This window comes from Fukomys damarensis, unplaced genomic scaffold, assembly GCF_012274545.1.
Source record: "Fukomys damarensis isolate Sample0158 unplaced genomic scaffold, DMR_v1.0_HiC HiC_scaffold_28, whole genome shotgun sequence".
In the NCBI taxonomy this organism is placed as follows: Eukaryota; Metazoa; Chordata; class Mammalia; order Rodentia; family Bathyergidae; genus Fukomys; species Fukomys damarensis.
In genome coordinates this window covers 47070920-47084719 of record NW_022900940.1, presented here as the reverse complement: position 1 = coordinate 47084719, position 13800 = coordinate 47070920, and the positions used below count along the sequence as shown (strand labels likewise).

Here is a 13800-nt window from a genome sequence, read left to right as displayed (position 1 = left end):
TTTTTGGTGTTGGGGATCAAACTCAGGCCCTTGCACTTGCGAGGCAGGCATCAGAACCAGAGCCAAATCTCTAGCCAAAAGACCAGATTTTCTAAGGAAAAGCCTGTGAGTCTCCCAGAGTGACAATTACTGGTTCCTTTCCAAAAAGCTCTTTTAAGATAATTCTTTACCTTCTGATGAACAGAAAGGAGGCAAACATAAACATAGCTACACTGACCTGCATAAGTAAACTATAAATACACACAAGGAATGAATAGGAGGCCAGGGATTTATCTCAGTGGTGCCACCACCTGTTTTGCAAGTGCAAGGACCCAAGTTCTATGTCCAGTACAAAAAAGAAAAAAAAAAGAAACAAATAGGAGGGTAGTTCCATCAGTGGGGTTAGGAGGCGACCAGGAGGGAGGGATCTGGGGGGCCTGAGGCTTTTCACTTTATGCCTCTTTATGTTCAAGTAGTATTTTTCAGCCAAGTGGGTTTTGCCAATTCAAATAGTTAAAAACAAAAACAAGCGAATCATTCTGTGACCACCCCGGGCTCTGAGGAGGGCAGAGAAGGGCCCCAGATCTTGAGTGGTAGGCAGTGCCAGAAAGACCAGCCTGCAAGGGCTTCTGGTCCCCAGCACTGCTGAGGAGGGCACTGCAGTCCTGTCCTTACTCCCTTCCCACTCACCACACGGGCCGCTGAGGAGGGCCAGGAGGAAGACCACTGAGTGTGGCTGGGAGGGCAAGGTGAGGCTGGGGCTGAGCAAGGGATGGGCCCTGGGCCACTATGGGCATCTCTGCGGTGCTCATTTTCCTCTGCTAGGAGTACAGAGCTCACCCTGCAAGTCCCAGGGATGCCGGGGTGGCTTCTGGACATCTGCCTATGGCACCCCGTGTCAGAAGCATCTCGGCACCGAGACTGGGTCTGCTCTAGCCAGGTGCCAGCTCATCCCAGAGACACAAGTCTGTCACTGCTGTACTGACTTAAAGCCAGAGGCTCAGCGGGGTACGGTGGCACTTCTCTGTAATCTCAGCACTCCGGGAGGCTGAGACAAGAGGACTACAAGTTTGAGCCCAACCAGACACGCATAACTGTCCCATGAGGCGGCTTGTGCCATTGGTGGTACAAACGCATCTAATAACTTATCATTCTTTTTACTAATAAAATTAATAAAAAGCCACCCAGTGGGACAGTCATGCCTGTACCACCAGCAGTTCAAGCTGGCAGGAATGTGATAAAAAAGGGGTAGGGGGTGTAACTCAGTGTGAAGCCCTGGGTTCAAGCACAGGGGCATGAAAACAAAACAACAAAACAACACAACAGAGTTCCCAGGCTGATGTGGTGGCACATGCCTGTAAACTTATCACAGGGAGGCTGAGGCAGGAGAACTGTAGACCATATGTATTCTGTCTCAAAAAACCCCGAACCAACCAACCAACCAACCAACCAAACAAACAAACAAACACAACAAAACAAAAAAGGAAATAGAAACAAAAGCAATCAGAAGTCCCACTAACAGGAACTGTCTCTCCCTCCCTGGAGCAAGTGAGCAGACAGCCGCACAGTGAGCCTCACGACCGTGCTGTCTCTGAGCAAACTGTACGGACAGCGAAACCTGTCCCACACGCTCGCTCCTGGGGCTGGGCGCCCTCGCCCCGTGCAGGACACCAGCACAGCACATGCAGGGACACAGGGTTCTCCACCGCCACCGGGCATTGCACAAACCGGAAGCTCAGACCTCAGGTCTCTGGGGTGTTCGCATGGGGAGAGAACTCCAAACCCCACAAACCACTCCCCAGATCTGCCCCCGGGCAGGGCCATGCTCCTTCAGGAAGAACCGGGCAGATGGGAAGTGCAGCAGCAGAGGGCCAGGCTGTGGCTCCGGCACACACCAGTGTGAGACCCCCTGGGCCACGGAGCCGGGTCTCTGGGCTGCAGACCACCCGGGCTCCGAGCAGCCTCTCCAGGTCAGGAGAGCAGGGCAAGCAAGTGGATGCATCGGCACAGCCACTCACACGGTCCCCACAGGCAAGGCTCCACGTTCACCAAGGTGGGTGCCACCAAACCCTAGTCCTCCACAATGCTCCCTAAACGTTTCCCAGGTCAAACAGTCTGGGGAGTGCTCTACCTCCCACTGGCACCTCCTGCTCTGAGGGACAAAGGACAGTGCCCGGCCTCTCCGAGCAGGCCTGGGTACAGACAGCAGTGCACCCGAGTGAGGCTGCACTTGGGACAGTGGCCACGGGCCTCTCTTTCCACTCAAACCATGTCTGAGAAGCACCCGGGCAGGGTCGCAAGCCTGAGAGCTGCAGACAAACAGCCTGCTGCAGCACATGTGCTGTGGGTCCAGCGCCCCACTAGCCCATGGAGCACCACACAAGAAGTCTTCAACTGCCAATCAGGCCCATGTTTCTAAACCTTTGAGCAGCCGTCTGCTCTACTCTACATCCAGCCCAGCAGCTGCTGGCCTCTCGGACCTCGTCCGGCACTGTGCTTGATTTCTTGTTGTTGCCCAAACTGCTCCTTTCCCACTCCAGATCTTCACAGGTCTGCTTCCTCTAGCCTAGACCCACTCGTCCCTCCTTAGAGAGCAGAACCCCAAGGGCCCCTGGCCTAGTCTCTCCCCACTGCAGACCTTTGTTTGAAACAAATCCTGGCCCTATCACTAATCTGACATGTGACCTTGTATCTCGTCGTAGCACCTGACAGAACGGTGAAAGGTGAACATGGTCAGCAAGCTCCGGGCACAGCTCTCAGGGTTGTGTGCCTGTCACTGTTGCCAGCAGCTGCCCAAGGACAAGCTGCAATCTCTTTACTTTTCGGCTGACTGGTTTTTGCCTCCCCACTCCCAACTAAGCGTGTGTGGGAGTCCTTCCACCTGGAACCCCAGCCCCTGACAGAAGGGGTCTGAGCGGGCAGCTTTTCTTCCCAGGGCTGCTTGCAGGCCACGCGGGCATTTAGCTCCACACCCAGCAGGCACTCACCTCCACAGCTGTGAGTTCAGATGCTTCTCCACCATGAGGCTGATGGCGCAGCGAAGTCGGTTCCACCTGGAGTCAAACACGTAATAGCCTCTGCCGATCTGCCGGCTCCCGAACGTGCAAAACTGGAAGAGAGAACACGGGACATGTGCTTGCCGCCTCAGACTCCAGCACACTGGCCGGGGCTCTCTCTCCTTCGAGACAGGAGCTGTGAAGAAGAGGGAGCTGCCCTGAGTACCAATGACTGTGAAGTGTGACCGTGAGTCTCATGGAGATAAGGAAAGCACACGTCCCGGACACAGCGCGTGCTCCTCTGGGCGCCGCTCTGAGCTGCTCACACACCCTGGTGTCCCACACATGGGTACGTGTGCCACGGCCCTGGTGCACCCCCTGCAGGACCCTGTCCATGCTGTGGGGAGGTCAACGCGGGGTGGACGTGGCACTTACAGATGCTGGCTGAGGATGATGACCTGAATAATGGCAGTCCAGTTTCTCAACACACTCTTCTTTGTCATCGCCTTCGCCCTCCTCACTGGATAACCGAGAAGCTGGCTCAGAGGCAGGCGGGGCAGGGTGAGGAAACTCATGGACTGGAGGAGGGTCAATGGGGGCGCTCCCAGCGTGCTGAGCAGGGCAGCCTGGAGGCCTTGGTGAGCAGAAAGTGCAGCATGGATCAGATCACAGCCCACGAAGCAGCCACCTTAACTCAGCCGCAACCAGTTATCAAAGCCACCCAGGGGCGGAGTGGAGTTCCACCACCAGCCCTGGGGACACACGCTGATCTGGGGGCCAGGGAGCAGAGAAACTGCTAGGTAAGTTGGCTACCCATGTACACAAAGACAACTTATGACCGGTCCTCCCTTCCAAAGCCACTCATAACCCAAAGAGGGGGAGATGCATGCAGGGTTTGAGAGGATTCTTTCTTGGCCTTGCTCCACATTTCAACTGGCTCTGAGTTACTAGGGCAATAAATAAAATGACCGAGAAGGGAGGGAGGGGATAAAGGAATGAGGCAGCATTCCCATTCCGACTTTCTGTGGTCAGTCTGGAGCCTGTTCCTCAGGGACAGTGATGTCTTCCTCCTGCATCTACGATGGCCTGGGGGTCCCAAAATGAAGCTGACCTTTTATAGATGGAGAAGCTTCAATGAGGAGACGGCCAAGGAAAGGACTAAGGCCTCTCTGGCTGGGGCCTGAGCACTCTTGGGGAGCCACTTCCACTCGCCCCTCCAGGGTACTGCTCAGAAGCACAGGCTCAATCTGGGACAGGCTCAGGCACACGGGTTCGCCACAAGGCAGTACTTCCAGGGTCAGGCAGGAACCAAAAGCAGCAGCCACCAACAGGCAAGCACATTCCTGGCAGAAGCCCTGTTGCCTACAGCCAGCACTGAAGCTCCTCACTCTAGGCCTTTCTCCTTCCCGTCTCTGGAAATTGGGCCTCAAGTCCTTTTCTGCCACTTGGTTGAATATATAAGTGCAAACTCACTTACTCCAGCACCACTCTCCCCGAGGTATGTATGTGACAAACTGTCCTTAAAACACCTGATCCACTGCTGATAACTTCACTGCCAAAATAAAATGCCCAATCTGCACACAGAGCCAAGCCCCAAGTGAATGAATGAAAAACCACACTGACGAGCAGATGCCGTCAGAAACTCAGGCTGGATGCCTGTCCTCAGCAAGAATTCACATGGCTGTACTCGGCAAGGAGCAACCAATGATGGAAAACCGCTTCCAAAGCCCCGGGAAATGCTCACATCCACAACCTGCAGGCAGGACCAGCTGCAGCTCGCTCAGCGGTGTAGACACCTGATACTGAATAGGTGCAGAACAGATACTTTTAGCTTTACACTGCTACTTGGATTTGAAACCAAGAGCACCCGGAATGATTTACTGCGAGCCTCAACAGCGTCTTCAATTAGAACCTGCGGTACCCTCCCTCCCAGAGAGCCTGAGGCCTCACAAGGTCTACCGGTGCGGGCTCTGAGGGGGAGAGGTGGAGGCTGTGCTTACCTCGGAAGACTGGGGGTGTTCGGTTTGGGGTTACTAGCTACGAAAGGCTTTGATTCGGAGGGAGTCGCCCCGCGAGCTCCCTGGTGTGGCTCCTGGGGCGCTCGGGGAGGGGCGGGGTGCGGGTCCCTGAGAGGCTGCAGTGGTTGCTGAGAGTCCAGATGGCGAATCGATTCCTTTTCCCTGGTTTTGTTTTTGTGCTCGGCTAATAACACATCAAATCGTTTTCTTCTACCCTGAACAGCCCTCCGCTGGGTTAAGGAATGTGTCTACAGAACAAAATATGGAAACAGGAACCTCATTAATAATTTTCATCATACATCCTAAAAGAACACTCTCTATTAAAGTCATCTAAACCACTGGCATGAAGACTGTTCAACATCTGATAAGCAGAAAGTCCTAAGCGCTTGACCACCTCTCTCCTCAGCTAGGCCAAAAGCACGTATTTAGACCAACTGAGAAGAACCTAGGAGGCTTTTTCCGGCAGAAGGAAAGAGAAGTGTCTGCTGCTTCACTTGCTATGTGACCGAATGGTGAACAGCAGACGCAGGGAACAGGGAATCATGTTTGATGCCATTAAAGCAATTTGTTCACTGAAGTTCTCACAAACGCCATTACAAAAAAATCCTTCTTTCCACTGTTTAAATTTCTGAATGCTAATTTAAAGAAACAATTATCTCGTAAGATATATATATTAGAGAGTGTTCTTGTAATAACAGCCAGAGAGAAAAAATTTAAACACAATTGTTTCCCTCTGTTCCAATGAAAATACCATGGAAAGAGAGCAAGTGGCTCAAAGTATTCTGGAGCCACAGACTGCTCCTGACAAAGACAACGTTAGAGAAGTTGAAAAGATGAGGTGGGGGTGGGCAGCAAATAGGAGGAGGTGTCAAGTAGAGCAACCCTAGAGACAGACTCTCGGGGTGAAATCAAGAACCTGGACACTCAGCTCCCAAGCGTGCTGAGTGTCTGACGTCAGTCAGGAATGGGCACACTGAGGAAAAAGAAGTCAATTCGTGGCACTGATGGCTTTAATAGGGCCACGATACATACCTGGGGCTGAAACACAGCTTGTAAGAAAATGTCTGCATACCAGATGCATTTCGTAATTACTGGCACGGTATAAAGCCAAGGTACTCGAAGCCGACTGCTAGCTACTGCTAGTAGCAGAAGGTCAAGTATGACACGGTCAGAGCTGGGTGACTCTTGGTGGCAGTCGAGTCTGACTGATGAGACATGATTCTGCTGGGGTTTGGGCCTGTCAAGAACCCTGACCCTCAGGAGCAAGGCGCATGCCTGACTGTAGCGCCCTAGTCACAGACATATCCACGGACCTAAGTGAGCTCGTCCACACGCTTCTTCCTCTGTTACAAAACACCACTGAACAGATGTACTGCTCTGCATGTTTGCTGCACACTTAAAGGAACTTAAGGGAATTATTCTTCGAACTTCCATTTGAAATTCATTAACAAAACCTACCACCTTACTAAACATACTGCACACCATCCCACCCAAAGTCTAACCTAGCACAAATAAACGTGTCTGCTTGCTTTGCATTTTCAACTGATTCTTTCTAGTATGTGACACAGGAAGTAACCTACGTGAGGACAAGAAACGCTGTTCTCCTCAGTGGTGTACCAGTACCCAGAAGAGTGCTTGCCAGTCCACAAATGCCTCAACAGAAACAGCGGCCCCCTTCGTGCTGAAGGAAGGGGTGCACAGTCACTGTCCCTGGTCTTCCAGGCTCTCACAGACCCACTGAGCATAGGACTGCCAGGGCAGGCAGCAGGCAGTGCCATCCTGGCTCAGTCTGAAGGGAACCCAGGCCTCCCAGGAACTTGGGATTCAAGTTAACAAGATGAGTAAGTCCAAGATATGCTGTACCACACTGTACAGAGTCAACAGTCCTGTGATTTCCAATGTTAAGATGGCATGTGTCACCTACAATGTTCTCACCATGGAGAAATAAAATTTAAAGAAGACTCTGGTTCACCATCATGCTTTGCAGATAACTTAAAAGAGTGTCTTGGATAAAGAAACCATCCATCACTGACCACAGACATCCAGCACCAGCAGTCGTGCTCATCACCCAGAAGGGAGCAGGTGGTAAGCAGGACTGGGCCCCACCTCCCCTCAGGGCTGGTGAAGCTGACAGAGTCCCACAGAGTGGCCTGCCGTCCTCAGGACTGAAGCGGGGATGACACCCCACTGCGCGGTCTCAGTGAGCATCCCAGGAAAGGCAAAGGCGGTTGTGTGGTGGTAGGAGTTGCTACCCACAGATGACAGGCAGACTTGATGGGGTGTCCATCAACCCCACATGGAAAGCAAGTCAGAATATGCAGGTGCGGGGGCCTTTTTCCTGTGTTTTAAGACATTAGATGTTTCTTTATTTTGCTTTTCTTTTCTTAGATAGGGTCTCACTATGTAGTCCAGGCTGGCCTTGAACTTGGGGCTCTCCTCCTGCCTCAGCGTTCTGAGTGCTGGGACTCACAGGTGTGCACCACCATGTCTGGTCAAAAATTAGACACTTAAATTTTGCCTTTTCCCCAAAAGGTTTAGAAGCAATCCGTATTACAAAACAAAATCCAAATAAAATAAGAGACTGATCAAGAAAGAGTACTACTCTCCAGGAGTATATAAAACTCTAAGCAAAACCTCTTCTACGAGTGTAATTTACAGTGACACTTTACATTTTGTCAATGTGAGGCTTCTCATCAGAACCAAGTCTTTCTGCCTTTATGCAGCTTGGGACAAAGCACAGAGCGTGGGCTCCAGGGGCGGGACAGTACCACCCATGGGGGGCGCTGTGTCCCCAAGTCCACCCTGCCTTCGGGTGCTCACCTACCTTGCACGTCAAAGACCGAGTGCAGGGCTTCTTGGTGTCGAGATCAATGACCCCGCAGTGGATGTCAGGATCAAACTCTCTTTCTGTGAAAAGCACACAGACATTGTAATTGGCTTTTCAAATACTCCATCATCTATTTTGTAAGTAAGAAAATATGAGAAATCTCAAGACAGATAGATTATAATTAAGTAAAGCCTATCACATTATCAATAAACTATCAACAGGTGACTGGAAAAAGAAAATGTGGTATATCTACACAGCAGAGTGCAGAAGGATGAACACGAGTCATCTGCAGTACAATGGATACACCTTTAGTCCTTAATCTTAAATGAAATAAATCAGACACACAAGCTTAAATACCACATGGTTCCTCTTATATAAGAAACCCAAAACATAAATAAAGAGCAAAATAAAAAGACAGATGACACAAACTGGGGAGATAGATCTTTTGCAAAAGGGAACCAAAAGATGGGAGGGAGGGGTGGGGAAGGGGATAAAGGAAGAATTTGGATGCGCCACATACGTGCACCCACTCCACGTGAGGAATGTGGCCATTACACATCGCAAACACGGACCAGTACAAAATTAAAACAAAGAGGAAGCAGCAAGGGCACTGACTACAGTGGCCTTCAGTGACAGGAAAAAGTCACATTAGCATTACCGCGTGAATACATTCAGAAGCAACCACTAAGAGATCTTCTCACATAACCTAAGCTCACGCGCACACACCAGCACACACTTTAAAAGCTAGAGTGAAGAAATAAGAGCATGCTGCACGGGGAATCCCTCCTCCAGCTGCAGCTACACGTCCAGATAGCAGTCAGTTTGCTCCCTGCGAATGCCCATTTAAATATACAGACAAGTGTGGGGTTACCTGATAATCTCTTATTTAAAAACTTCCTATTGGAACTGTCTTCAGATTTCTTCTCCAGAGTGGGCGGTGCAGGAAGCCCTTTGCCATTCAGCATCTGTCCAGGTGAAGGCAAGGTTGGCTTTGGTATCGAGGGGCAGTTAAGGCCAGGCTTGACCGAGGAACTCACAGTAGCAGGACAGCTCGGCCCCACTGCAGATTTCAGTAGTGTGCCGTCCATCTTTGGATGGATCTTCTCCACTTTCACAGAGGGTGTCATGCTGTGTGGGAGCAACAACACCTGCGCCTGAGTGCCCCACAGCCCCAGGCCAGGGCAGGGCCCAGGCAAGCCTCCCGGAGCCCCGGTAAGGGTCACACTTATTCCATCTCTAAGGATTGCTGGGTAACTGAAGTCCCCGTGGATCATCAATTTTACTTGTCATTCATCACTCTGGGAAAATTTTACACATGGACCTCGGAAACCACTCAGACCTGGCGACCAATGCAATTTCGGCAACAAGCAAGATGTGAAACGGCCTGAAAGGACCAAAGAATCCCTGAAGAACACTTAAGAGAATATCCTGTAAGAACCACTGATTTAAAAAAGGAGCCAACCAAACAAACCAAACTTCTGAGTGGGCAAATACTGTATTTTCCAAGAAATGTCACTAAAGACTTACACAGGTGCCTAAAACTGTATCCCTAAGGCAAGGCTCCTAGCAATGAGGAAGACCAAAGTTTACTTACTACGTGGCGTGTGTGTCACTGAAAGTGGAAAAAGGTTTCTATGGCAGAAGCTTAGAACCCAGGCCCCTGGATCACAGTGGGTGAGTGCTGGGGACCGGTGCCATGAACAAGCACTCACACCGCCATTGTACCTGGTAACCCCGATGCTAACAGGGGGCCTGGTCCTCATTGAAAGCCCTAGCTCCTTATGAAGATCTGGAATGATGAGGTTTTACAAACCACTCAGTGCAATATGCACTCAGGGCTGTTAAACTGACGGTGACTTACACGTCACACTGGCATTTTCTTTGGCTTTCAGACAGCTATAAAGGACAGAGAGCCAAGCTTCCTATACTGTACTCTGACAGGTGAGTGGGGGCTGGGGGCTCAGCACCAGGAAAACAGCCCCAAACGGCTGTATCCAGAGCAGCCTGACAGCAGCAGATGTGTTGGAAGACGGCAAGGCCTGGAGCAGCAGCAGGTGTGGGACCGCGCCTTGGGACTGAAATGTGCGGCACGGCCCCCACAGAGAGGCAGCAGGGAGGGACACCTGCCACCAGGCCGAGGGGTGCCCTGACAAGGCAAGGCTTCCATGGGATCCACGGAGGCTGCCAACTGCCACACCCACCTGGGAACCTACCGAGCCAAGCAGTGACGTTCTTTCAGCCCCCCTCAGCACTGCTGTGACACGAACCCCAGGCTGGGCGAGGATGCACTGCTTCCCTGCAGCACCTGGGAACCCCTCCCCTCCTGGTACCAGCAGGCATCATCTCAGAAACACCGCGGGCACCTGACAGGATCAAACTGAATACCCCAGTAACTGCATCTTGGCTGTTCCTCTTCGACCCCACCTGACCACTGCCCTCAGCTAGGAAGTGGCACAGGCAGGGTCTGAACTCTGGCCTATGTGACTTGAGGTCTTCTCAAAGCTCAACTCAACCATCTTTCTTTTTATTTGGAAAATGGAGACAACCACTGCCCACGCCCCAGGGATGCTGTGGTAATGAAATGACAAAGTACCCAAGCTGAGCTTCAGGAATTGGTGTAGTAAAGGACCATTAAATATGACTAACCTTATCAATGTTGCTATTACTGCTCTGAAAAGTCTCCTCGGACGAGACAGGGAAACAGGAAGAGTCAACAACTCAGACTCATTGCCCCAGGGGCTCACAGACACACTCACTAGGACGGTGTCGGCACATTCGTGTGTCCCAGTGGGGCAGGTGCAAACAGCCTCGCACCACACTCACATTCTGCTGTGCGGGCCTCTACTTGGCTGAACAGGGTGCATTGGCCTGGTGTTTCCCCGAAGCTGCGGTTTCTCTTTGGGTGACTTCAGCAACCTGGAACTGGAGGAGGCCGGGCTCAGAAGCCCTCCGCTGGAAGGGCGGCTGCTCCCGCTCACACTGCCTCCTTTGCTTTTGGACAGAGAAGGGAAGAAGGGGAATACTGAAGTGGGAGGGACGGCCAAAGAAGGCTTGGATGAGCCATGTCTTCTCTCTGAAAAGAAGAAGAGAAAAAGACACCATATTTCAGGCAAATCTCACTTGGGACTCCAGAAGAGTTCCCAGAAACCAGCACATCCAGGTCAGAGCCTGTCATTAGGTGAGAATGCGTGAAATGCAGGAGCTCTCAGAAGGGCTTAATCTGGCCACAGAGCTACACAGCATTCTAGGAACCAGGCCTCCAGCTTCTTGCTACCTCAGCATAATGCAGCTTATCACAGATGCCCACTAGGACACAAGACAACCTTCGACAGAAGCCAGACTGCCTTTCTGGTTCTGTAGGCTAGAAATGAACCTCACCAGCTCCAACTTGCATTCAGAAAGAGGAAAATGATTCACTCCTCTGCAGGTCTCTGCTAATTGACACTGCATGGAAATTCTTTCTTCCTTTCTCTTTCTAGCGTAGCACCTCTTCAATTTTCAAAGTAGCACGATCTTCAGTTTTTTGGTTGTTTTTTGTTTGTACCAGGAATCGAACTCAGGGCCTTATGCTTGCCAGGCAGGCGCTGCATCACTAAGCGGCATTCCCAGACCTTAAAGTAGCACAGTCTTAATAAATAAGTTGTACCTTCTTTTTTTCTATCATTACCCACCAGCAAATGACACCAAGTAAGAATGTTTCTAGGGTTCTCTTGTCATTCCTTAAGAATCTGTGCTGAAATTTTCCAGTGAATCATTTCACTTTTTTCTTTAATTATCTCCCTTGACTACAGATGGCATAGCTCTGGTTCACACCACTGAGATGCCAAAGGCGCAAGACAAAAATACCACAAATAGCTGTGCCTGTTTTTTAAACCAGGAAGTAATGCGTGGTTAAGGGCAGACTACAAAGCTTAAGACTAGCTCTATCCACTGAAGAATCAAGTTTTCCTGGAGGAAGGTAATCCACACTACGATAAATCAAGAGCTGTTGAAAAATGTTACCATTGGAAACAGGTTAACTACTAGTAACTATTTGTGACAGCAACTTAGTGGCTGACTTCAAATATATTCGTAATTTAAAATCACACAATTCTTTAACTCTAGGTCTTCCATGCCACCCAATATGACCTGTCCCACTGTGAGAGCTGGATGTGTACCCAGAACATTAACCATGTTAGAAGAAGGGACTACAGCCATGTTTTGGCGGCTCATCTCCAGAGCCACCTTCAACAGTGCATAGCCTTTCGGGGGATGCTGTGGTGACTTCTTCCTGGAAAGCCACTGGCTAGCAATGCTTTATGAGGAACTCACAAGCCTGGTGCACAGCAGGCCAGGCAAAATTCAAATTCTCCAAATCAACCACAAAAAGTCTATAATCAAGTTAGGAAGGCTAAAGTGGGAGTAATTATAACAAAAACATGTTTATAGTTTTGCTTCCTGCTTTGGAGGGGAAGAGCTTCCATCAGCCTGTCTCTCATCTCCCTTTCTTTACAAGGCAGGCCAGGAAATAGCTCTTCACTTGACATTTCTAAGACTGGTGTGGCTTTTCTTTGGAAAAAGAGTGATTTTTTTCAAAAGGCCCTGCACCAGTGGTTCTCAACCTTGGCTAAACACAGAATGGCCTACGGACTTTCAGAATACACTCATGCATGTATCCTTCACTCACACATGGTGTTTGGGGGTCCTAAGTGGGGCTGTGGATCCACACTCCCACAAGCTGCCCTGCATGACACTACCGTGCAGTCAAGGCTGTCAGCCTATCCTAGACCAAGCAAATGCCTCAAGAACCATGACTTCGTCGAGTAAGTCACATCTGCATGGCTCTGAAACACATGGCTGTGGCACTATATACAAGGCCGTCCAATAAAAGTTCACCACTACTGCTCATCCTTAACAGTGCGTTCCAAACTCCTGCCAGCTGCAAACTACTTCCATCGTTCTTACCAAAGCCACATAAAATATCGAATAGTTTCTCTGGTGTGAGAAGCTGAAAGTGTAAATGAGGATTAAAATGTGTAACAGATAATGTGAAACAGGAAGAAAAGGTCTAAAGGGGAAGGGGAAGTGGGAGGGGTAGGGAAAGGAAATGAGGAAAAGGAATAAAAATATAAAAGGAAAAAACGGAAACAAAATCTTTGTAAATAGGGAGGGGTGGAGGGGGTGAAGGGACGGCAGGGGAATGGGGAAAGATAAGAACCAAGATACATTGTGAAAGGGTACAAATTCCCAAAGATGAATGTCATCATACTGTCTACCTAAAATGTACCAATAAAATGAATGAATGAAAAAATAAGTCTGCATATAAAATAGCAAGGACATTATTATGCTAATAAATGCAATTTAAATTTATAAATACTGTTTTTAAAAAGTCAGCATTTTTCTTCAAATTATTTTCAACTCTTTCATTTCTTCTTCCTTAGTCTACTTCTACCAAATCTCTCTTGGAGGCATTCTTGGTACTGTAGACAGGACAATTCTCCACACAGGATTTCAGAACAGTTCGCATTCTTGGCCCTCCACACACGTAATGATGTGCCCCTTTGCCAGGACATGAAAACCTGAACACCAGCCCTGTCAGTTCAGGTGCACTTCAGAGTGAAGCAAAATATCCCCACCCTCAACTGAGAGCTATTTTCCCAAGGCCAGATACACACAAAACAGTAGATTCAATGAGCTTTCTGTATGACTTTCTGATAAACATTAAAATAACAAAATAATAAAAATTATTTGTACCCATGGTCATCTGCAGAAAGTATTTATGTTATACCCTGAGTAGAGCACTAAAGAAATAATTCCATCTGTGTTACAAAGAGTGGGGGAAAAACCCAGCTGGAACTGTGAACTTCTGAGAAGTATGCTCCTTTTATTCTCTAGGCATCAGAATTCTCAAACAGGAGCCAGGGATTTAGCTCAGTGGTGGTGCGCCTGACTGGCAAGCACAAGAAAAAAAAAAAAAAAAAAAAAAAAAAAAATTTTCAAA

The 13800-nt window shown here is 49.5% G+C and overlaps 1 protein-coding gene across 4 annotated transcripts in view; it reads right to left on the bottom strand.

Moving 5' to 3' along the window:
• The window catches only part of Atxn7 (ataxin 7), a 103615-nt gene that overhangs the window by 9167 nt on the left and 80648 nt on the right, over positions 1–13800 (bottom strand). For all 4 annotated transcript variants that reach the window (XM_010606573.3, XM_019204920.2, XM_010606574.3 and 1 more), the window contains 6 exons: positions 10644–10893; positions 8692–8948; positions 7818–7900; positions 4976–5241; positions 3411–3609; positions 2967–3088 (listed from right to left, as the gene is read on the bottom strand). In XM_010606573.3, coding sequence (XP_010604875.1) covers positions 2967–3088; positions 3411–3609; positions 4976–5241; positions 7818–7900; positions 8692–8948; positions 10644–10893 — 1177 coding nt within the window. The remainder of the gene's footprint in view (positions 1–2966; positions 3089–3410; positions 3610–4975; positions 5242–7817; positions 7901–8691; positions 8949–10643; positions 10894–13800) is intronic.